At 39.8% G+C, this 24,331-nt stretch overlaps 3 protein-coding genes across 3 annotated transcripts; all 3 read left to right on the forward strand.

Annotated features, from left to right (window-relative positions):
• Positions 1-467: 467 nt before the first annotated feature.
• LOC100652316 lies at positions 468-7,287 on the forward strand. The gene is made up of 4 exons (XM_048408375.1): positions 468-839; positions 3,076-3,163; positions 4,800-4,916; positions 7,122-7,287. Exons 1-4 carry the CDS (start codon positions 734-736, stop codon positions 7,285-7,287), a joined length of 477 nt encoding a protein of 158 aa, XP_048264332.1. The 5' UTR covers positions 468-733.
• A 3,024-nt stretch (positions 7,288-10,311) lies between these two features.
• Positions 10,312-16,057, forward strand: LOC100648057. The gene is made up of 4 exons (XM_048408368.1): positions 10,312-10,485; positions 13,576-13,778; positions 14,530-14,637; positions 14,739-16,057. Exons 1-4 carry the CDS (start codon positions 10,330-10,332, stop codon positions 14,881-14,883), a joined length of 612 nt encoding a protein of 203 aa, XP_048264325.1. The 5' UTR covers positions 10,312-10,329; the 3' UTR covers positions 14,884-16,057.
• Positions 16,058-17,641: 1,584 nt separating this feature from the next.
• Positions 17,642-23,972, forward strand: LOC100652197. The gene is made up of 4 exons (XM_003397467.3): positions 17,642-17,827; positions 22,044-22,204; positions 22,864-22,971; positions 23,032-23,972. The coding sequence occupies exons 1-4, from the start codon at positions 17,717-17,719 to the stop codon at positions 23,135-23,137; spliced, it is 486 nt and encodes a 161-aa protein (XP_003397515.2). The 5' UTR covers positions 17,642-17,716; the 3' UTR covers positions 23,138-23,972.
• Positions 23,973-24,331: the final 359 nt, after the last annotated feature.

A 24,331-nucleotide genomic window follows, 5' to 3' on the forward strand; every position in this document is an offset into this window, starting at 1 on the left:
GTCGTTAATCGTGCCACGTTGGAAACGGAATTAATTAAAGCTGCTTAACGGCCAGGGCCGGGCAATTATTGGATTTACAACGCTATCGCTGGCAGGGGTTAAGCTGATATGCCGATGAATCGCGCGTCGGTTTTCCAAGCAGCCGGTTGAATACTCTGATGAAACGCGTTTGTGTTGGTTAGCCCTTTACGATTCGACGCGGTCGTCGAAGCTTGAAACGATTCAGAGAAATTTTGTTCGTTTCTTGCCACACGGCTAGTTGCATCGGCGAACGAACGTTGTTAGTCGAAGGGACGTGTTTAAACGAAAATACAATTTTCTCACGCAAAGAAAATTTCGAAATATTCAAACGCGATTTTATTGGCGACTGATATTCCAGTCGAATTTTCATTTCGTCGTGAATCCTTATCGACGTGGTCGCCAATTTCGGCAAGCGTGATTTCATGTTTTTGAAACAAGCATCGACGTCGTTCAATTTTCCAAAAACTGACCAATAATTCGCCCGTGGCGGCATTCGAAGCAATTTTTTTCCGAGCCATAATCACGTATCGTGAACGTTCGTCGAACGCAAACAGTGGCCCACCTGTCCTCCATAGCAAATTCCAGTGTTCATTATCGCGTTGCCATAAACTCGTCGTCGCATGACCGAGCGTAGTCCCATTCGCCGTCAGTTCGTTCACCAGTGATTCAAAACTACTGATTTCAGTGCTTCTGCAAGTGTTTTCGAATTAACATGTTCCGTTTATTTCTGTTGCAAACTGCGATAATATGTTTCTTTATCTGGAGAAGCGAAAGTGTGCTTCTCTTTCCTCCGAGGTCATTGTTCCAGGTAACTTTACGTATTTTTGGCTGCGTGTGGCAATGATATGTGTTGCGTGTGTAATTGAAAATCCAGAGAGTTCTCAGTGAATCACTGAGTGATTGAAAATCGTTTGAGTTGCATGATCACTCTATAGTTATCCATCGTTTACCATTAGCATATTCAACGAATGATTTATCTATCATCTATAATAGCTTCCCATATATACAATTGAATATAAAACTCAGTAAAAGTCGTCTAGCTTTAGAAAACCGACACCAGCAATATCAGCGAGTACTGAACTGAAAATAACAGATTGCGTTACCTAGCAACTGTGAAATGAATTTCACTTGAAAATCGGAGATATAGTTCAAGTGAAATGATATCACAGAATTACATTAGCAAAGTCCTTCAAATTGCAAGTGATTTGACTAATGAAGACAAGTGTAGAAACTTGAAAGGATATACGTATCAACGTAAGTGAAGTAACAGGTTCTGAGCGAGTGTCGATGGATCGAGAGTTGCTTATGTTGTACTTGCTGTCATCTGTTGTTGATATACTCGATAAATTACTAATAGATTTCTACGTATACATAGAAAATATGACTGAATACGAAGTCTAAAGAAAAGTTGATTTAGTGAACGGTACATACTTACATTTAAGTCGCTTGGGTTCCAGTAGCTCGACGAGTCTGAACGAGGTTTTATAGCGGTACGTTTCTCCGGGTAGACAATTTGCTTTTGTTTGCCAATCCTACTTAGACGGCCCGCGAAATTTATTAAACCCTAGAATAATTTACTTAAATCGCAGGATAATGAGTACTTTTTCGCGAGTTTTCCCCTAATTAGATTACGCCTTTGTTTGTATTGAAATCTTAAAGTTTTCCGAGTAAGATAGATTCTTCGCTTGTCAATGAGAAGACTAACGTGGAAAGAATACGAGGTTTTTACGGGAAGTTTGAATAAGCAATCTCTCGAAAAAATAGCTCAAAGGCGTATTTGTAGTTTTACAGCTGAAACTGTTCCGGGCTGCTTTTAAAAACGAACGAATTGAAAGTCAGACGGCAGACACCGAGATAAGTCTCAAAGTCAAAAACCGTTTCTTAATTGTACAAAACAGCCATTTCCCTTATATAATTTATATAATTCCATTTTTATTTTCTCGTATCCCTCTTTGATGATCATCTTGATAGGTTTACGATTGATTGATTATAGTATATTATTTCATTGATTATTTGACAGATGATTAGTTCTTTGAAAATATTTCGAAGGACGAATTTACTAGTCCAGATAAAGGAAATTCTTCTTTTAATTTTTCTGACAAAAAATAGTGTACGTATACACAGTCTCGCTCCTAACTATTGATAAAACTACTGTACGCATATAAAACGTTATAATCGAGGGAATAAATAAAACATTTCCTCGTTCTTAGGAAAGTAGCCTTTCTGGATGCTTTCTTTTCACTTCTTATAGAAAGCGTACTTGACGGTTGCATCGGCGAATTGACGAAGAATCGAGCAAGATTTATCTACTTCGAAATTGGAATCTGGCGCGTGTAGTTTTGTTACTTTGCCACACATGTAGTTATTGTCGAAGTAACTACTTCAAGAAAAATTCTACATCTTTATTTATGTATATTCGTGACCTGGAGACTGCTATTACGCAGAAATATTCTAAATACAGAGCGGTGCATATTATTGTACCTTTGAGTGTACATTATGTTTTGGGTTGCGAGGTCTACAAACAAAGGAACTAATAAACAGATTTCAATTTATGTTCCCTATAGCCTTTAAAGCTACAAGCTTAACTTTTCTGGTAATGCCCTTTTGCTATAAATATATGAACGTGTTCGCTATCATTCCATTGTCTAGTAACACTAAGAGATCAAGGATCAGAATCAGTATATACTTATATTTATACATTATACTTATACACTATACCTTTAAATATTTCAATATACTTTTCTATTACAAATTCATCCACTTGTTCATCAATCAGTCAACCTCAACCTCAACAGTTATGGATCCATTCTTCTTTTTTTCTTCAACTCTTTATGGCGAGTCTTTTAAATATCATAGACTGGATGAAATAGATATTTTAACCTCTACGAAAGTCCCGCGAGAACCGATCGTATCTTCTACATCTAACGTTTTTTCCCCGTTCTATTTTCCAGTTCACGACCGGCGTCTCGGTTCCGATTTCCATGAACAAGAGAGGTAGCGTGGTATTCTCGTCCGCATTCCAATTCAATTATAAACTTCCGTCGAACTTGTCAGAACTCGAGCCTACAATAATACCGGCCAGGCAGTCGAGGGATCTGAATCTGCAGGACACTTACGCGGCTATCGAAAATTTATTGAATCGGTGAGTATTCCGCGATTTCCATATTTCGCGCTGTAGGGGAAAATCGAAGCCGGCACGAAGGGGGCCGTGAAAAGGGTGAAATTCAGCGCGAGCAGATTCGAGTCGTTTAAAGTCATGGAACAATGACCAACCCGAACAACGAATTGGAAGAAGAATAAGTGGGCCGTATTACCGTTCAAAATTGCCCGATGAATCGGTAAACACGCTAGAATCGAACGAATAAATTTGTAATTAACTCAACACCGGAATTGGTGCAAATAGTTACCGTGGACGATTAATGAAATTCCATTTTCTAGTCGACGATCATTGAACCGTGACGTCGCCACATTCGTGTTTGTCACCGATAACGCGTACAATGGGTAGGTGATTATGCGACAGAAACGGGAAACGAGGCTTCATCGTATGTGCTTGATACTCGCCAGTCAGTTTTATTGCGCCAGTTATCATTTTTGTTATACGTTCTTCAATGAAATCGATGGGTATAGCGATAAAGATCAGTTGCTGCTTTATAGCGACGAAAAACAGTTACAGGTACACGAACCTGTATCCTCCTTTCAGTTTGTTTAAATGTACATTAATAATCGCACGAATTATTCTACGACAAATCGATCAGTTTTGTAGGTGAAGTTGGTACGAGATGGTTTGGGAGAAAGTTATTAACGATGGCTGATGAAAAATTAGTAATCTACGTAATAAGGATTACTTGTGGTAGATGAAACAGATTTTCATGAAGGGCGTGAGCAAGTATCAGGAAACTAAGATCAAAAGACCGGAGAGATGGTAAGGTAAAGATGGGAACTGGAACATAAATTAATTGGGACGTAAGGCAATTACTTTGTCTTGGCAGAGAGACCTGAAGCGCAGGTAACAAGCGAACTATCTTGCTTTGGAAAAGCGGTGTGAAAGTTAAGAAAGTGTCGGGACTGATCGAAACTTGTCGAAGCTGACAAGGAGACGCGATGCCGCGTGAAATGGATCGTTAGCTGGCTCAATAGAGTGAATTGCTCGTCGTCCTTCTTTCACGAACATTCATCCAGCATTCTGGTCAGTCTGACCAAAAAGTTCATCGTCGATTGTTTGGAAACTGGAGATAGAAACAACCCCATTAATTATCATTTCGAACCTGTCCTTCTTTTTTTACAGCCTCTGGAAAATCGTGAAATTCGCAACCGTGAAACTCTTGGAGAATGAATGTTTAACGCGTAACGCGCGGCGAACGCTTAAACTAATCCGAAATTTACATCCTTCTCCGGCACGGTAACATAATTTCATTCGAGGCAAGCCGTCGAACGACGGCTAGGAAAAGGAGCAGGATAATGAATTTCTCGGCTAGAAACGGGGCGAAGAAGTACGGCACACGTTTAAGAATTCCCTTTTACCGTTTTATAAAACCAATATCATCTGGCGGCAGCACGGTTTGCCGAGGGGCTCGCTACCGTGCGACTTCCTAATAAAATTACTTCTACGCGACGGTCAAATTACAAAAAAGGAAGAAAAAAGGGAAGAAGCGACAGAGAGAAAAGAAAACGTAAGGAATACGCGAGAAATGGAGGGAGAAGGGGAAATAAATACGAGACAGAAGCACGGCGCACCAAAAAGGGGTAGAAATTAAAATGGAATGTATTCTGTGTTGAAGGCACGGCTGGCAGGACGGTAGGGAGTGTCTTTTGAGGACCATTTGCGAGCTCGCGGAGACACCATTTGGCAGGACACGTCAAGACGTTCTCGAGGAGGTGATCCACTTAATTTTAACGTAAGTTCGTTGCGATGAATCGCGCTTTGACTCGTGGCACGGGAGAACACCGTCGGCTCCTGCTACTTTTCGAAACAAAATTCATTTCTTGAGGAGCTGCCGGTTAATGAATTCCGTTGGAAGTCTCTAATGGCTGTCCTGGCCGCTTTCCACGAAACGGGAACAACGGTGTCACGTAACGAAGCACGAATAGACTAAGATAATGCAGTAAATCCATGTTGCACCGGGTACGGGCATCGTTTAATAACTTTACAGTACGTTCTTTCTAGTCGATGTATTTAAATACCGCGGCTATATTCTCCTTTATTCACAAGCTAATAGCAATCGAACGTTTCGTAACTTCTGACTTATAGTCTCTGGACATAAAATTAAAATCGCCGAAAGTTTGTTATGTTTTAACCGCCCTCGGACGAGCCAACCTGCACGCTGTCCACCGCGCACTTTTCCAAATATCGACGACTAATATTCGCTACTTAAAAAACAAAGAAATCTAAAAATTATTTAAGTGGTCAATTATATTTCGCGGTAATGGCTTTAGTTAACGATTTCACATATTGTTTATACAAAACACCAAATTAAAAGTATACAAAAATATAGGTAAAATTGAAAACATTAAAGATGACTAAAGATATATAACACAACTTGAACATGAAATTGAAAATTCATAATGCATTTTAATATTTTTTTACAAAATGGTATCGTTCGATTATAACTTTATTTAGTCATAACTGATAGTGTCACTTTTTAATTCATTTTAACACCACTAAATTGATGTATTTTATTATATACTGTACTTTATAAACTCAGAAAAAGTGGCGCAATTATTTGGGGACGATTCCAGGTAAACAATAACTGATAATAACAACAACAACAACAACAAAAAAAGAAAATGCGTTGCTAAAGTAAAAAAGGGAAATCTCCTTATTCGGTTGGTTAAGTGTTAAGTAAAATTTGATAGTGTGCGAAGAAACCTTACAATAAGCAAAGATGGCTTATATGCAATCTTATATCTTATATCCAATCTGTAGATTAGACGCTTTCGTTCAAAAGTTATGGGTCAGTTGCTAATTCCACAGCTGATCGCGATTTCATGGAAAAAGATCGAAGAATATGGTAACAGTACCTTTAACGCGATCGACAAGTTGAAAATTTCAACGGTACGCGCACAAGCAACGTAAGAGAGATCGAATTAACGATAGATAGTTGAGCGAGTGGAACCATTGGTCGAGCGATCGGTTTGGGCGGATGGAGGATTGGTCAGGAATTTGCCATTCCGTACGCGGCCGGGCGTACTCGAAGGAAATTGCAAGCGAACCAGTGAGCGGTGCTCTAATTGCGTCGAAATTAGGCGCGTGCATTAAGCTTCTAATGGAAGGTGTTTCGCGTAGGTTTTCCCTTTGTGCGGTGCCTCGAGTGTGTACACACGTCACTGGGAAATTCCTTCCGACGTAATCCTGCAGCCGTGGAACAATCGCCGGGTAACGCGCGTCGAATGTCAATAATACGACCGGTTGCTGCTATTTACCATTCAGACAGTTGCAGTTTCCTTCGATCGATCTTCCACACTTTTACTTTTCTCTTTCTCGAACGCCCTTTTTTCTAATCCTCGTGTAGACAACCAAAATATTCACGGTAATTAGGACTACTGAAACATTCCAAGTATCCTGTTTAGATATGCTTACAGGCCCGGTCGAAAGTTTAGGAAGATGTCCATTGCATTAAATGCTTGTTAAAAACAAGCATTTAGTCCTAAAACACAGACGATCGTAATATTAGGTTGTCCGAAAAGTTTCTGTCGTTTTATAAGGAAATAATAGACGCACGATAATTTTGTTTTATATTAGTTCATTGAATTATGCAGGAATATAATAATAGAAATAGAACGAAACGGATCATACCTAATCCAATAAAATAATATAAAACAGAAATTGTTGTTCATCTATTATCACCTTATGAAACGAAAGAAACTTTTTGGACAACCTAATAATTTCTACAACTAATGAGGCTTTCATTTGTCGCGAATTATTTCTTTGATTGTCAATCGAAGAACACGGGAGAAAGCGCGATGAAAAGTTTTCCAACGTTTGAGTTACGTGAATATTACGTAACATGTGTATTCGGGGTTAAAAGAGAGATCAATCTGCGATTGGTTCTACCTTAACGCGTGCCTCGTGAGAAACGCGTTGAAGAGAATTTCTGGATCAGGCCGAGCGAAGACGTGGCAGGGACTGCTAATTCCAATCACCAGAGCGTCGACCAATTGTACAGGGAAGCGGAACGACAAGGAAGATCCGGAGGCGACTGCATTTTGGCCTATCCCGATTGCATCGAGTCACCTCTCGAAACGTTCACGGAAATCGCATTTCCTTAGGGTGGGTTTTTTTGGACAGTACCTCGAGCCGCGTTGATTTCGTGGATCGATTGCTCGTGTATCGTTTATCGTCTCGAACGTTTTCGACGTTTGCCGGCTATTTGTTGAATTTTTTATACGCGAAAAAACGTCTTTGTGTGGCGAGAAAATCGATCGTTCGAAGAGTAATATTTCTATATCTTTCCGGCCGTTCGAGAAGGTATACGATGCAGTGACTTCGTCGTAAAAGAATTTATTATAGTGAAGTTTTGACGGCGAGAAGGATGGCGACGGAGAAACAGTGCTAAGTAAATTTCGTTGTCGGAGCAGCAACGTTGCTCTAAAAAGCTTTATGTTTCATCGCCATCCTCCTTCCGCTGTACAATTCATAATAAAGGCACTTCTTATAATTGTAGCGTTCCAGATCTGCGCTGCCTTTCTCACCGTTGCTTCGTGTAATTTCCAGAAATTACCAGGATTTTTTTCACAGCATCGATCAACCTGCTATACTCCACCGTCTACGTACAAGCTAGTTGGACACTTCTAAACTATCACAAATGTGTAAAATATACTTGTCAAAATGATCTCTTTAATCTAATTTTGGCCCGATTTTGTTTCCATACATGTACAAATAGTAGATGTTGATAAAAATAATGCTTAAACCTTTGCATTCGAGAGGCGACTCTCAGCCACCACAGCGTTCCGTGCTGCAACTCCAGTGGCGAGCTAGAGCCGACAGTCCGTGTTTATGCCAGATTTCGAGATCTCCAATTGATGAGAGTGCAATATTGGTTCGTAAATTGGTTCCTTAGCTTTTTGTGTTCTTTGTTAATATAAATATTTAATCTCACATCCCTGCGATATATTATATTCAGGAATGCATCTTGGCGAATGCTTTATAAATTATCATAAAAAGATACAGAAATTAATATTGCAAAATCATGTTTCCAAAGATGTAAATATAGATAAATTATCAGACTATAATGTTTTTGTAAGTTAATTTGTATATAAAATCATTATACGCTAGTTGAATAGCTGCTATGGTTGATCGAAAAAGTCCTCGAGTGTAAAGGGTTAATATTAATATTTACAAAGATTGATCGTCCGGAGATACCCGAGTCGAATGAGCCAGCGAGGCTGTTTATTTTTGGGATTTTAGAGCGATCGAGTGTTCTTTAAGTACATTTCAAAAGTTTATGTAAATCTTATGCAGTGGCAGCTATTAATTAGAAATAAACTTGGAACTAGAGCGATGCAGCTATTATTTCCTGTCTCAGTTAAAATGTAGTAGATCATCTGATCTTGTTATTGCACGAAGTAAATAATTGACAGCATAGAAACGTTCTTCTGCTACAATGTAATAATTAAACATAACAAAAACGTAAATACTATGATATTGGAAATGGTAACGAAGATCGACGGAATCGATTCGTCTTGCAAAATAGAACGACGTTGTTTGAGCTTCGAATTAGAGTGATCGGTAATGCTGGTCGACTTTTACGATATTTCAGTCGACGATCAAAGCCGAAACGCAGCAAAGTATCGTAGAACGACAAATGGGCAAAAGTCCTAAGTAAATTTCGCTGTTGAGGCTCGCTGTAAAATGACCGGAAACGAGATATAAGACCGACGAAACGATTCTCCTTTCCACGCGAACCTCCATTTCTCTGTCCACCTCTATTTCTCCTTATTCGCGCGGCTGTTTGTCACCATTTTCTGTCGCGTCCTATTTTATTACGCTACCAGCGTCCCTTTACCGAACCATTGGTTGCTTGTGTTCAACGTTTGTGTTTCCACGATGTTTCTTCGAGTCTCGTGAAATCGTGTATCTTTAAAGCTCTCGAAACTCCGATAGTTTATGCCACCCTTTCGAGAAATGTTCCACGGATATTTTAGCCGACTTTGGAACCAGGAAATTCCACGATAACCAAGATTAACGTGTCAACTTCTTACCCTGCGATTCTGAGCAATCGCCGATATTAATAAAGATCAGCAAACAAGTGTTTTTTTATTGCAACAATCCGTTCATCGTTGGGACACGTCGTCGTTGAAAGATACTCCTTCTTCCGAAACTTCTTAAGATCTTGAGAAGCTAGAAATTTCAACGATAGCGGCCCTGGATGTGGCAACTTTCCCAACAGTTCTACAGTTCACGAGTAGTATATCCGGCAGCATGTTGCTGTCTGGAAAATACTCGTCGTCTGCACCTTTTGTTTATACATTTCAGTTCCTTTGTTATCCCGGAAGCGGAAGTTTCGGCCCCGCGATCTTCTCGCGGAAACTTCTCTTCTGCCATTTACTTATTTACAAGTTGCAATTCTACTCGTTTGAATCAGGACATTCACCCGTCTACATCTTCTTCTTTAGCTGTAATTTCAAGATCGTAGTATCGAACCGGTTGAAACTTGAACGACCCGAGGACTGCTGAAAAAATCCTGTTGTTTCCCTTCTTCATTAACACATTCGGCGCGGCATACAAAATCGAACGGGGTTCTTAATGGCGGCAGTCGATTTTTCTACATTTTTCGCCTCATCGCAAAGAAAATAGAAAATTCCGATGACGCGTACGTTTACGTCTACCGTATTGAACGTGTTAACGAATCGAGGACCAATAACAAAACGGGAAGCTGGACAAGTTAAGAAGACGAAGAGGAAAGGAAGGGCCGAGACGGTCGTCTATCGAGGATGGAAAATTAGCTCTTTCGACTGACTACAGTCGACCGCGGAACCTTCCAGCGTAACTATGCCCCGAGTTGACAGATGACACGTTAATTTCGTGGAGGAGTTGGAACTTGGAGCAACCTGACGACTCGACAAGCTTCCAGGCCGCGAGTTTCGTACTAGTTGGCTTTGTGTTTCGCCTGGAGCGACGAAATTGCTTTCGAGATTCGAGTAGCTGGTTCTTTCATCTTTTCAGGTGAGTAAAATGTATACTTCGAAGGATTCGACGTGGCGAAAGGTAAGCGCGATGTGAACGGATGGGAATATGCGCGAGATTGATCAAATCCGCAACTAATCTTCTGCTTTGTCAAAGCTTCTAGACGAGAAGCGAAAAAAATAACTATGATATTTATTTGGATGAACGTGGACTGGAAGCTGTCTTTGTTGCTGCTTGCGACAATGAGGCAAATTCAGTGCAGCGACGACGAGCAACCTCGAGAGAAGAGACAAGCGTTGTATCCTCCGCCTCTTGTTTATCCTTTTGGTGGCACTTTCAAGGTATTTATCCATACTTGGACGTGGCAGCGATAAAACTTAATAATCTCGTCTTCTTCGGGGGCTGATGGGATTACTCCGTAAAAGCACGGCTGCTCGTTCGACGGTTTAACTCGTGCTAATTTGAATAAAATCTATCGCGTCCAACGTCGTCCGACGAGAAACGAATTACACGCGAAACCATAACACACTTATCGAGAATAATTCATCGAGATGTATTGACAATTAAATTTCAAATAAGATTCGTGTAATGATAATAGCCGAGCAATAATTCATGCGTTGCAGCCGTATCTGGAAACTGTGCAAAATAGAAACAGACAGATTTAACAAGCGATGCGAGTGAAAAACGCGACGCGTTGCACGACGGCCGTATCCTGCCTCGTGTTCCTTTTCATTTTCCTTCCTTCTGCTTGCAGATATATCGCCGGATGATCGTATATCTTGCGCATTCAAAACTGCTTTTCGCTCGAGTTTAACGATGTTCCTCGCGTATTATCTTTTTAATCGAAGGCGTACACATGTATTTTTTCCTAAATTTAGACAAATCTAGGATATAGGATATGCGAAACTGTGCACGTGAGTTCCAGTAACGATACGTATTTTTCTATTAAAATTGAGTATAACTCTGGGGGTTTTCTCAAGATCTGGTCTCCACCAAGAGTATAGCAAACAATCTTACGTTCGAGCTTCGATCGAAGGAACGAAAAGACACGGCATAGTAAAATATTACGATAAACCATTTCACGAATCGTGAAAGGTGAACAAGATGACGGGGCAAGTTCGTCACTTTTTCGAGTCTCTCCGCGAAGATGCTGCGACTGTGGCGAAAAGAGCACCGCGAAGAAAGAAACGATCGCTCGGAGCTTGCTGAGTGGATAACTATTTTCCATGCCATGATTAACATCTCGGTTGTCGGATCGTCAGGTACAAATTAATTGGTCGGTCGTTAGATAGGTTTCTTGAGGGGGTTGCCCGTGGATAGAATGGGAATCGTCAGTGGAAACGGAATACAAACTAAAGCGAATTTCGGGCCAAGTTTAACGCGAGTCTTAGCGTCCGTGACTTAAGTATGGACGTGCTAGTCCTGCGGGAAGCAGCGGAGGAGGGTGGAGAACTTTAAACCGAGAGAAACGTCTCTCCCTGTCTCATTCTCAATTCCGCTGATAATTAACTGCGGCCTTATCTACCGTCTCTCCTCTCAAATTTTCTAATTAAATCGGAAAGCTCTTTCTGTAGTTTTCACTTCTTCTTGGCCGAGCAAATGTTCTGATGGACTGTTTGCCCTGGCTTCCTCGATTACTCGCACCCTTTCCGGCAATGGGACCGAGACTTAGTGGAAGTTGAACGGCGAATCAGAGCTCTGACAAAATCGATACAGGACAGATCTTTCTGGTGCCTTTAGATTTCAGTTTTAGTTCAATCTTACCGTGTGCAGTTTGCATGTACATTATATTTTAGACTGAAACAGAATATTTGACTGGTCCAGGTCACTGCACACCGATTTGTTAGAATTTCTCGAAGGGAGACGATTCGACGACGTCTGATAAACGTCACAGTTGCAGGGGCAAAAGTGTTTGATTAGCAGATTTTTCAAGCAACAGAAACGACTATTGCAAATATTTGGACATTCGCCTTGAGAAGGCGGGAAACTGGTGTGAAATAAAATTCACCGTTTCTGGGTCAGTATGTATCTAAACACGCGGAGCTGCACTGCGTCAAAAGCGCAGCTTCAAAATGAGAAAGAAAAAGGGAAACAGTGGAGAAGACCTGGAAAGAAGAGCGGCGACGTTGAATTACTTGCATGTCTTCGCCCGGCTGGCGAGCCTTAGACGACCGAAACCCTGCTATCTTATCAGAAGGACGATTACGAAGTTTCAGCACGCGTCGAGTCGCTTTTGTACACGGCCCGTTGGGCAAGCTTGAAAAACCCAGCTGAATTTATTTAACATTCATTTCCATGAGTCGCGAGCTTTAGATCGTGTCACGCAACGTTTCAATGGGACGATAGAACTGAATGGGAGAGCCGTTGGCAAGGCATGATGTTTATGAACAAGGTGCGCGAGCTGATCTCCAGCAAACGATTCCGTTCGTCCACGCGAACTGAAATTCCAGTGAGAAATATATGCGCGAGGTAATACATGAACGTATATACAAGGTGGTGGAGAAGAGAAAATGGAAAATGAGGAATGGAGAAACGAGACGAGGAATAGGGAAAGAAAAGAATGTAGAAAGGAGAAAGGAAGTCCACCAACGTCGTAATATCTTTCTTGGAAACGAATGAGGGTTAAGCAGTATTCCGAAAGTTGAAATACGAGCAGCTAGGTTCGCTAGGGTGTGCGAAATTTTCCACGAAAAAAGAAACCGCGAACATGCTGCAATTTTTCCCCGTCCCCGCTCCTTCCTTTTCTTCGACTTTATTTTATACCCACAGTTTGTATTTTCTATCAGCCTCTCGTTTTTATTTCTCTACCAGTGCAAGTTTGTAAAAATCACATACACCGACGCAAGTATATCTCCTTTTCGTCGCGAACGTTAAAATGGCCATTTTCCTTCTTCATTTCATTACGTTGCTAGATCTACTTTTTTCTTAAACACAAGAAAAAGGAAACTGACCTTATCTACTTTCTCTCTGACTTTTCCCCTCCTCTCTTTCCGATCGCACAGTGTAAATTCTTTACATTTGCAAAAGTTTCTGCTCACGATTTACGATCCAAGATCTTTCACTACTGCGAAAGAACTTCTCTTGTTCTCTTGGCTCTTCTTCCAGCGATTATCTGTGCGACGCGTGTGTCTTTTATTTCATCAATCATCCGCATTATTGTCATGCATTGTCAAACTTCCATTCGTATCACGTGGCGACAGTCCCGTGAGTTCACCTGCCGAGCTTTGTCGTAATCTCTTCGCTTTCGGTATTCGCAAACTTTTCCAGTTTGATCCTATCCATAAGATAGACACTTGGCGTTTTACGACCGACTCACCTACTCTTCAAAAATTATACTTTCGTTATAATATATTCATCATAAAGTCGCTGCTGTAAGTTTGTCGCGCATCCAACGCCTACACTTGTATTATATTTATCGCATTTCTGTCAAGCTAGTCGTGGGCATGGCGGTGCCGGTGCAGCTCTCAGGCCAGATTTTGGTTTACGGCCAAAACTTTCAGTTCCAATATATGTTACCAGACAACGCTACCTTCTTCACTAACTTCTTCCAGACCTCGTCACAAAGACGACGTCGAACAGCAAGCTGGAACGAAAGGGCTTTCGTATACGACATTTTACAACACGAATTAAACATGTGAGTATTTCTGTGAATTTACGTATGTAATTTACGTCAATTCATAAGTAAGCCACCTGGTCCCTCAAACTTCTGTTCTAAGAAAGATACGAAGTTGCCACAGTGTGTTAAAAAAAGTGGACGACATGTATATGTATAGAATAATTCTAGAGAACGAAGAAATTTCATGGCCAAAAATGTCGCTCGATTCTTATTTTTCAATTCGTAAACAATTAAATTTGACTCTAGAAGTAATACGTTATTAGCTGTTGTAGATCAATGATCAAATCATGTACGTAGAATCTTCGAGTTACCCAAGTTTTACGCCGGATAAATAAGTAATATTTAGTGAAATTAATAAGTTGATTAATCGATGATTCGCAGCGGCGCGACTTTCTGATTACAAATAATTAATAATTCATCGGATTTGAAATGCAGCGTTGTGAATAATTAACGAATCGATACGCTTACAAATCATTTCACCGCCTTTGTATCGTATAGCAATTGATGTCTAATAGTTAATAGTTAATTCAACAGCAACACTTCTGATTGGAAATATTTGGTGAAACGCATGAATGTACAATGCATGTTATTGTCGCGAATAGATTTAATAAATAAACAATTCTGACGCTCGAACAATTTAGACGCATAATGCGACAATTTATTTACACAAGCCCGCTATCGCGTTAAATGTTGATGACAGAAACGTTTGGCGACACGTTTGTTGTTTAATGCTTCCTTCCGCTTAATAATTATCGACGATCATTTTCAGGCGACACATCGATGGGAAAGCTTGTTTAAAGAAGAATATTTGCGAAGCTGCTTCAACGTCGTTGAAAGACGAAGGATTGATCGGCGAATTATTGCATTTATTGTTAACGTAAGATTGTCTAGTAATTTTTCTACTAATTTTGAAACACACGAAACTGTTGAACTGAATTTTTTAAATTTGACGTATTAAATAGAAACATTTCGTTTCAGACCAGATCATGGAGACGCTTCGATGATGGACGATGACTATTTAGAAGCAGCCATGGCTGGAAGAAGACAAGAAAATTGCTCGATGATTTATTCCACATGTCCTGCTGGCCAAGGAATTCTAGACAGAATATCTTCAATTTATTAACTAACAATAAGATCTATATTATTTGTTATTTATCTATTGAATTAATTACTGTCAATTCTTACGAAAAATTATAAACAATTTTGCTTAGCATATCGTAGTTACGCGAGGAACAACCTGCTATAAAGTTACAATGCATATAATACTAGGACACATTCACACTCAAACATGCATATAAAAACACAAAGGATAGCCAGCAATTCTAATATCGAGATCCTACAACGATTCCTGTCGAAATCATTAAAAGTCATTTCTGATGCTTCGTAGTATATAATCGACGAAATAATTCGAAGATATTTGAAGATATCCACCTCCGGTTTCTGTCTCAGCATTTAAAAAAGAAATTTCAAAGTTACACAATCGCTATACGTCATGCTTAAGGGATCATTTCAATCTCTTAGTTATTCATTGCCAACTGTTATAGATAGTGCAGAACATGTCCGTAGACCGAGAAAATATTTACTGCCAATTCGAACTATACAATAGAGAAGATAGAGATTCAATCATATCAGTGTTTTCATACTTATCAATAAGGTACATTACGTTTTATTTTTGGACATAACCATTCGTTACACATTTTACTGCCTCCGCTTTTTTTATGGGTCCAATTACACCCCTTGTGCACACGTTACGTCATTTATCTCTTATTTGCAGTGGAGCACATACACGTAATACGTTACATCGACGTGGTGGTTCGCATTACGGACGAAATAAACGAGTTGTCATGTGCATAACTTTTATCGCTAATTTCCTGTTAATTAAAAGACGCTGCGTGTGAAATAATTTCAACTAAGCGGAGGCCCGTTTATCAAACACGACGCTCTTTGATCTCCCTCGATATACACTTTCCCATTCCGTTCTCCTTTTAATCTTTCATTTTCCTGTGTTCTTCATTCCCTGGATTTCCCTCGTATTAAAGGAAAGATTAATCAGTGCGAGCGAGGGAAAAATGGAGAAAAAGGAACAGAGGGAAACACGAATCTGTATTTTATACAGCTGCGAGATTAGGTTCATAAATACATTTGTAAGACGAGCAAGCGAGGTAGGTGAGCGCGCACCGATGCAAAATAATTTATCATTAATCTCCAGTTTTACTGTTGTTTCGGATATACAATGATGTCCTGTCGAGCAGAGATTAAGGCGATTTCAATGTTAGTTGTTTCAGGAGTTAAATGCAGTTACTTTAATCTACGATGGCTAATTTAATAATTTCGTTAGACTATCTGATATTGTAACTAATTATATTTTTACTACTCTTCTTTTTTTCTTCTTTTGTAGATCATATACAGTTTGCTGCGTTTGTATGTTTTAACGAATCCTTTGATAAATATCTCTATATGTTTGATAGAACGAAAATACTGATTTTTCAATATTTTACATAAAAAATTATCATTTGGCAGAAATTCAACGAGACTGCGTTTGTCAAACTTAACGAACCGTTCTATAAATACTTAAGTCTAGTATCGGGAAAATATCGATTTCTTTACTATTTGACATAAAAATTTTCTTTTTGTAAAAGTTTAACATACGCGAAAGCTTCGTGAAAACGAAATCTTGATTTAGCGAAAATTTTCTGTTTGCGACAATCATTTCAATTTGATTTTGAATACATAGCTGTTGCTCTACAGACCCTTCAATCTTTAACCTCTCAGGTACGATGCGTCACTATAGTGGTTTATTTTGTTGACTCATTCGCTCATCGTTCGAATTAAACGATTTATTTCATTTGTCTTGCTTCACACTTTTCTTGTCCTCGCAACGTTCTATAATAATGTTAACGATATACAAACAGAATATATGATCTTTGCTTTGATACGCCAGTGTCGGATATCAATTGTTGCTTTTCGTTATAATAAATAAATAAACCATTATTAGATGCTCTTTTTAACATGTCGATCTAACATGTCTTCTAATTTTTTAGAATCTTCAACCTCAAAATGTCGCTACAAAATAGAAAACAAAGAGCAATTTGAAAAACACTATCGCGTTATGAGTGTGAAAATTGTGACGAGCTTCTATGTGCCGTACCGTGCTTTAAAATATATCAGACTCAATTGTATTATTAATTATTGAAGTAAATTATTCAAGTTAAAGTATATGCATCATATCTTTAAGAAAAATTATAATTTAATTATCAAAAGCTTCGTTCCAATGTGCCTGCGTAGAGAACAGTATTATCCGTCACACATTGCAGTGCTGCATCGTTTATGCGTAATTCGCGTCAAACTCTGGCGTACAGAGAAACAGTCTCGTACAAAATTCAACCGTAGCTAAGAGGTTCCAAGGATCAATAACAAAATCATAGACTGTCCAACTATATCGATTTATTTCGCCGTTCAAGCAGAGTGTTTTGTATAAAGCGAAGAGGATGTAAGTTCCATTAGTGTTGAGCTGTCTAATAATTTAGCGGAGAAACACTAGTATGATTCATGTTCCGAACGTTACACTACGCAATTCAATGTCTTACTTGTTCTACACGATCGATCTGTGCCGTGCTACATTTCGATATCAAGATGAATAACTTAACTCTTTGCCCAAAACTAACTAAATATTCATGAATACTTTTACTGAAACAATGGCCTCCGAAATGAACAGCTTCATAAGATTCGCTGGCAAGAGAGGTGGAGCCAAGATATCTCCGCGAATAGAACGAAAAAGTGGAAAAGATGGTTGGTGGGGACCAAAGCACCGTTATCAATAACCCTGGGGAACGGTGTCTACCGAAGCGACTCAATTCCATCAGACGAAGATTCCTAGACAGGCGGGAATATTCCGAGCAGACTGCGACGGGAAGTACGCGAGGACATCTTGGCCCAGGGCCCGACATCCACTGATTATGCGACTGTTGTTCCGCATTCTCTGTTTCACCCTCATTACCGCGGGCGAGCTTGCGGTCGCGGCCAGACCCACCAGATCTCTGTCATTTCGGAAAGGTAGCTCCTTTTTCGTGAGTATCGACGTCTGTCAAGTATCCTAATTTTTTTATCGTGTCACGAATAGAAATTTTGTGGTTTTTGAGTCTTTTCGTCGATTATAGTCTTTTATCGATTATATATATTATAATTATATTGAAATGGAAAGAATTGATATGTCACGAGTAGACTGCGGACGTTTATGTATTTATAAGAAATTTAATATTATAATATCCAAAGTATTGTGCTCGCTACAATAACTAGAATTAGTAGGTGAACAAAGATCGATTTCGTTCGTTGTGTTCATAGAGTCGTGAATTTGTAGAAACATCCGCGGCCCAGTGATGAAGATTTGGTTTCCGTGGATTAAATATCTTCAATATTGTAGAAATGGTAGAGATAATTGCCACGAATATGCAAACCTCTGTAATCGTGTGAATGAATTTAGTTATTAGTAAATTAAAAGGTTTTCATACAGAAAAAGGACGTAAACCAATTTGCACTGCTTACAGTTATTACGCAAGAAATGACAAAACTCGATACCAAATAAGCTTAATAAAAGATCATAAGCGAAATGTATTAATTAGCAAATAATTCTTGCAGTTAAAGATTTAAACTGGCTTTATAAAATGGTTAACTTCTCTTCGAGTATAATTTACAACCACTCTACATCGTCTGTACTTACTATACCAAGTAAAGAAATAGTATTAGGTCGTCCGAAAAGTTTCTTTCGTTTTATAAGGAAATAATGGGTGCATAACATTTTCCGTTTTATATTATTTTATATTACTATATTACTATATTATACTATTTTATATTAAAATCACAACGTTTGACAGATTAGATTTCATGTTTGTATAAAGATGCGTTGTTGTGAATGACGCGTCTGTAAAAGAAAGACATTTTCCGGGCAACCTAATACATAAATTCACATGCTAACTTTGGTCATTCTGACATAACCAACTACCCAAATTACATCGTACTAATTCGAATCTAGATAGTAAATTGCGGTTCGACGATTATTCTTCTACTCGATGATTGATGTACCAGTGATCCCTCGCGATTTCTCACCAAGTTCTTTCCAAAGTTTTCCACCATTCTCAATGATGGAAATTCTCGTTCGATCCATATGCGTATGGAAATTAGACTGTCAATTGTTCGTCGAAAGGTACTCTTTACACTGTCAGCCGTGTTTACAGGCCACGTCACGTAGTTTGCGGCTGTGGCAGAAATTTATGCGCCATATGTTCCAGGGATAGGGGACTGCGACTAATGTAAGTCGATCGTTGCGCCGTATTTTCGCCTTAAAAGGTGTTCCTCGCTCCGAGACGAGCCCATCCCGAGCAACTCTGTAATGCACCGCATTAATGCACGATGAAGTTACTCCCGGTGTAATTCGTGGATCAAGCTGAAACGTATCGCGAGACCCACCAGTCGAATACATTATCCTTGTCACGGTTGCTTCCTGGAAAATTTACTGGTTGTAAGTGGGCGTCGCGGCTTCGCCAAGGTCCTGACGCTTGAGTCTTTACACCGCGGAACGAATCGTCTTGATCGCCACGATAGAAACTGTCGAGAAATTTGTTCTACCGATGCAACTTTCACGCGGTCCGATAAATAGCTTGATCATTGCATTCCCATGAATAATAACTGCTCTTTCAAGCATTTTTCTTCCTTGTTTACTGAATTTTACCCCAACGAGCACTCTGTCTTGTTTCGTCGTTTAAAAAACGTGAAGGTACTAATCAAGTTCTTTTATGATTCGAGTCCGCGTATTTGATGATTGCAATTTATTTGACAAAAATAGAGGTTGTTTTATTTAGAGGCGAACAAAAAGGGTTTTCGTTAGGTTGATCGGAAAATTCTGGTTTTGTTCCCTTTTTTATCCCGGAAATATCAACTTCGAGTGCTCGGTAAGAAATACTTTTTTCTAGCAATATGTTATTATCTTTTCGTAGCTTATATTTCGCCAGGTACGATATGTATCTCGACTATTTTATTAACATCCTTAAATAATGTACAATAAAATACGCTGAAGGAACGTTTTTTAATCAACGTCATATTTGATTCTCTTCTATTTCGACAGAATATAATTTTGATTCGTGTAAATACAGTACGCATATATAAAAAAATATTTCGATTAACAGTTCTGCTATAACAAGAAAGATTTTCAAAGAAGAAAGAGATGAAAAATATTGATAAATCTCGGTTCGTTAAGTCCTACAAATATACGAGTGGAGGATATTGGGCATATCAACGACGTATGTGTGTGTGTGTGTGTGTGTGTGTGCAGAACAAAGTCGATTGTCGGTGATTGTTTACGATTTTCGGGATGCAGAGGAATGCACCAGGTGCAGTAGCCATTAGGCTGCATTTCAAGCCATTCCGCGTACACGCGTTAGAAGAATTATGCAACCGGCGATGATCCAGTGCACTTACGAACAAGTGCAAGCGTAGTATCGTCGATACTGCCGCTGCATGTGCGCTATACACTTGGGCAACGTACGAGACAGCTGCTGAATTCCAGATCACCGACCATAAATCGATACATCGGCTCTTCCGTCCCTTTCCTCTCTTACTCGAAGTGCAGCGTTCAAAACGCAATAATAAAGTGTAAAAGTGCAGCATCACGTTGTCCTTTATCCGATAACGGGCAACCTGGATTCTTTCAAACGTTCTAAGTTGCCACTGGTTCATCGAGGGATTGATTATTTTTGAATAAAATTATCGCAGATACGTGTGAAAGAATAATCGATGAAAAAACATGATTTGTGTGATGTTTACATAGCCTAGACTCTTAATCTTTTCGCACATACGTATTTTAAATGGAATTTTTGCAAGTTTTTACGTAAAATCTACGATTTTCTCCAGATTTTTATTTTCATGACACGGCATCTTTATCATTAGTCGACAGTTTATTATCGTTTGGTTAATAGTTTTAAACACGTACTTAGTACTTCTAATACGTAAGAACATTATTTCAGCGCCAGCGTAGATTGTTTTTAATCCATTTTAGCCATTGATCATTATTATAACAAGAATTTAATCATTTTCAAGAATAAACGGAGGGAAAACTTGTACGTTAACGGATTAAGCGAGGAGAATTTCATGCCTCGAGAAACGCATTTTCTCGAAAGTAGTAGCAAGACAAGGAGATTATGACACGTCAGAGCACAGAAGCAAAAAGGGAGGGAAGAGTCTTGAGATGACTTCAAGGGTATCCGTAAAAATTGAACGGAAGCGTACGTCATAGGATACATAGTCGCAATTTATCATCGTTTCTTTTTTCGACAGTCCTGAATACATTCATACGTTCGCCAGAGGGATTATGCAACGCAAAGAGATGCAATGCGTGCGTTATATTCTATTATTTCTTGGCTTATGAATTGGAAATAAGGATCAAGGATTCGAGGATTCAGCTTGGTGTAACTCGAAGACATTAATCTTTTTCAAAAAAGAAAAATAAAAGAAGAGAGGAAAGGGAGAAAGAAAAAGGGAAAGAGAAAGAAATACAAAACTTATCTTCGTTTCTAATAGTACGGTTAAGAAAGAGAGAGAGTCAGAGAGTCGTGTTCCTCTGATGAACGACTTGCCAGATTCAGCCAACACTCTGGCGTGACGCTTACACCACTATCTGCACGATATACAGTTTAACGGGAAACATCGAAGCCAGTAACACCTGCCTTGTCACTTTGTCCCAGCTTGTTCCTTGCCTTTCAGATGAGGCGCAGTAAGCTGAAAATGCCGGACGTCGATCGAGTTTACCCTCTCTACATGCCATTGTCCATTCGAAATTGAAATTTTAAGCTGCAGCCAGACCATACGTGCACACACACGTCCTCTTTTTTCCTTCCATACCTCTTTTTTTCGTTTTTTCTTTTTGACTTTGTCCACTCGATATTGGAAACGGGTAGGTTCTTCGCCATGATATTGGATTATTTTTGAAGTCACCCTTTTACCACCACCTATTCTTTCCAATATGAAATTTTAACCCATTCCAAGGCTGGGATTTTCGATCATACGCCGCTAGTAACACACGCCCTCGCATCTAAACTACAAGGAAAACCTCGAATCGGTCACCAAGTCGTTCGATTCCTATCACGTATCATCGACCGTGGAGCGCAATCAGGGTCGAACAATCAAGTTGCGAAGGTTTCTCGTGACCATGACCGTTTCCATCGGCTCTTGTCTGCCAGCCATTAGCTTTCTTCCTGGGGATAGCAGCTACTATTAACTGGTCTTTGCTTTCAGTACAGGGTGAATTACAAGATCACGGTGTTGTCTTACTCGACTATATTCGCTCATGCGGCTGGTTTTAAGCTAGTATGGCAACTTCCAAGTGAGTCCGCCGACACCAGAATCGGCAGGTCCATCTCCGACGTTCACCAGGCCGCGGAGCTCGTCTACGAGAGGTAATAAATAGTTTAATAGACCTTGAATAATGCAGAGGATGGTACTGATCCGTGGCTGCTGCCGTGCAAGTCGTATAGTCTAGCAAATTGACCTGTGCATCGCTACCTACCCGGAACGGCGAAGGTTTGGCCGAAAAGGATGGATTTCTGTCCGGTCGACGATTTCTGGCCTAGTTCACGGATCGGTCAATTCCGTAGCACGCTCGACTTCTGCAGCCACTCTCTCTTTGCTTCTTTTTTCTTTCTTCTTGTTTCTCGGCCACTCTCGTCCTTCGTTTTAGTCTCTCGATCCTCTTCATATCCAAGTTTTCTGGATTCTTCTGGGCAAATTGCGAGATACCTGATCGTCAGGTATGGAATACTAATGTAGAATTGATGGATTCGAGTAGATGAACAAACAAGAATATATCGTAGCAATGTTACGTTGTGGACAGATTTTTACTGATCGAATAGAAAATAAACCTGAACAAATAAATAGAACAAATAGAAATATTATTCAGAAGGGTCGTAGTTCTTTCTGCTTCTATTTATTTGACTATGGAGATCCAGAGTTTACAATACCTACCGAACTTTATTCGATCGATTTTTCAATCACTCGGATGTCTACCGCTCAATTCTATCGTACCACTCATGCTAACGTATGCACACGAACGTTGCAGCCATGGATTTGATGGGAGATCGTGTCTCCTGAAGAATATCTGTCAAGCGATGGAATACGTAAGTCAGAGGGATGGCGTGATCGCAAAGATATTAAAATTGCTGATCGGGTAAGCAGATAATAATAATATTGCTGTACGTAAACGCCACTTAATCGTCACCAATTTCAGATCATATACGACGAATAGCTCATCGATGGAGCCTCTTTACTGTGACATCCACGTCAGAAGTTGCCCCCTCGAGTTGATCGGAATTGACGGTTTTATGGAGCAATAAATCTACCTGTTTTCGAAAATCGTAGATAAAGCTGAACTTATGAAACTGTAGGAAAGACATTAAAAGTGACGTCTCTCCAATCGAATCCCTCTCTCCTTAAGTCTCGTTTCGATTAATCAAATAATCCGGATTTAAACAATCTTATTCTTGCCAGAATCTGTTATTCACTTAACTTGACGTATCCTCTCAGGCTTTCACATTCATCGTTATTATCAATAAAAATACTTCGGTTCAAACAAATTTAAATAGATGAATTTAGAACAAGATGGATAGCTGTTGCAAGATTTTTGATTCTTCCGTTTGAAACTCGCGTTTTAAAATCTGCACTGTTAAACTCGAATATATACATATATGTATAAACATACTATCAAACATAAGTATGTCAATACTGGTATAAATCGGTTGCTTTTCATTCTTTCATTTCGTAGTTGGTTGATGCTCTTTTACCATCTCTAAAAGCAACCAAGTTATCCCGCTCACCTGTCATTCTGTACTTTAGGTGTTACTAGCTAATTTCCTTTACCGTTATCGTCTTACTGCTGATTCGCCTAAGTTGTCTGACTTCGACCAAGTTTAAAAGCGTCAATAAAAAATAATTTTCTTTCTCGTCGCAAGTTGTATCACGCTCCGATCCTTGTAATTTTCCTATCCCTTAAATGGAAGTCAGGAGTGTCATCCCTTCTCGTGCGATTTCTCGACGGATTTCCAGCTCGAGGATGGTAAAAGGACGGTCGCATTCCTCGACAGAACGGTTATAATTGCATCCATGTCAGGGGCCGGCGACCACGCGTTAACGAAAAGCATTAATTTAGAAAGCCGCGCGGTTTTCTTGCCAGGCAGCAGCGAGGGATGGGGTTTAGGCGTGTTGTGCTCGCGAGCGCAACTCCCATATGCAATTAACAGACGCTCGTTCCGCCGCTATGGCCCGCGAAATGAGGAAATAAGTGTCGCCCCGGTGAAAAAGAGCTCTGTCCCATCTCTCTTTCTTTCTCTCTTTCTGCCACTCTCGTTGGCCATCCAGTTTTTTCAGAAGGGCAACATTCTGCCCAGCGAAGACAGTATGAATTAATATAAGCGCGCATTTAAAAGTACAATGAGCCAGTGGCCCATGCCTCTCCGTGTTTCGTTTACTCTGTTCCTGGCCTATATTTCAAGCTATCGTCGTCTGTTTTGGCTGAACGTGGTTTTGATTGT

Source organism: Bombus terrestris, chromosome 9 (assembly GCF_910591885.1).
Source record: "Bombus terrestris chromosome 9, iyBomTerr1.2, whole genome shotgun sequence".
NCBI classification, from domain to species: Eukaryota; Metazoa; Arthropoda; class Insecta; order Hymenoptera; family Apidae; genus Bombus; species Bombus terrestris.

Excerpts from the sequence above, each read along its gene's own strand:
- LOC100652316 (XM_048408375.1), top strand. The coding sequence starts at position 734 with ATGTTCCGTTTATTTCTGTTGCAAACTGCGATAATATGTTTCTTTATC. Across the intron at positions 840-3,075 it reads ATTGTTCCAGGTAACTTTAC|AACTCGAGCCTACAATAATA; the intron begins GTATTTTTGGCT and ends CGAACTTGTCAG. Across the intron at positions 3,164-4,799 it reads ATCGAAAATTTATTGAATCG|GCACGGCTGGCAGGACGGTA; the intron begins GTGAGTATTCCG and ends TCTGTGTTGAAG.
- LOC100648057 (XM_048408368.1), top strand. The coding sequence starts at position 10,330 with ATGATATTTATTTGGATGAACGTGGACTGGAAGCTGTCTTTGTTGCTG. Across the intron at positions 10,486-13,575 it reads CTTTTGGTGGCACTTTCAAG|CTAGTCGTGGGCATGGCGGT; the intron begins GTATTTATCCAT and ends ATTTCTGTCAAG. Across the intron at positions 13,779-14,529 it reads TTACAACACGAATTAAACAT|GCGACACATCGATGGGAAAG; the intron begins GTGAGTATTTCT and ends GATCATTTTCAG.
- LOC100652197 (XM_003397467.3), top strand. The coding sequence starts at position 17,717 with ATGCGACTGTTGTTCCGCATTCTCTGTTTCACCCTCATTACCGCGGGC. Across the intron at positions 22,205-22,863 it reads GCGGAGCTCGTCTACGAGAG|CCATGGATTTGATGGGAGAT; the intron begins GTAATAAATAGT and ends CGAACGTTGCAG. Across the intron at positions 22,972-23,031 it reads ATATTAAAATTGCTGATCGG|ATCATATACGACGAATAGCT; the intron begins GTAAGCAGATAA and ends CACCAATTTCAG.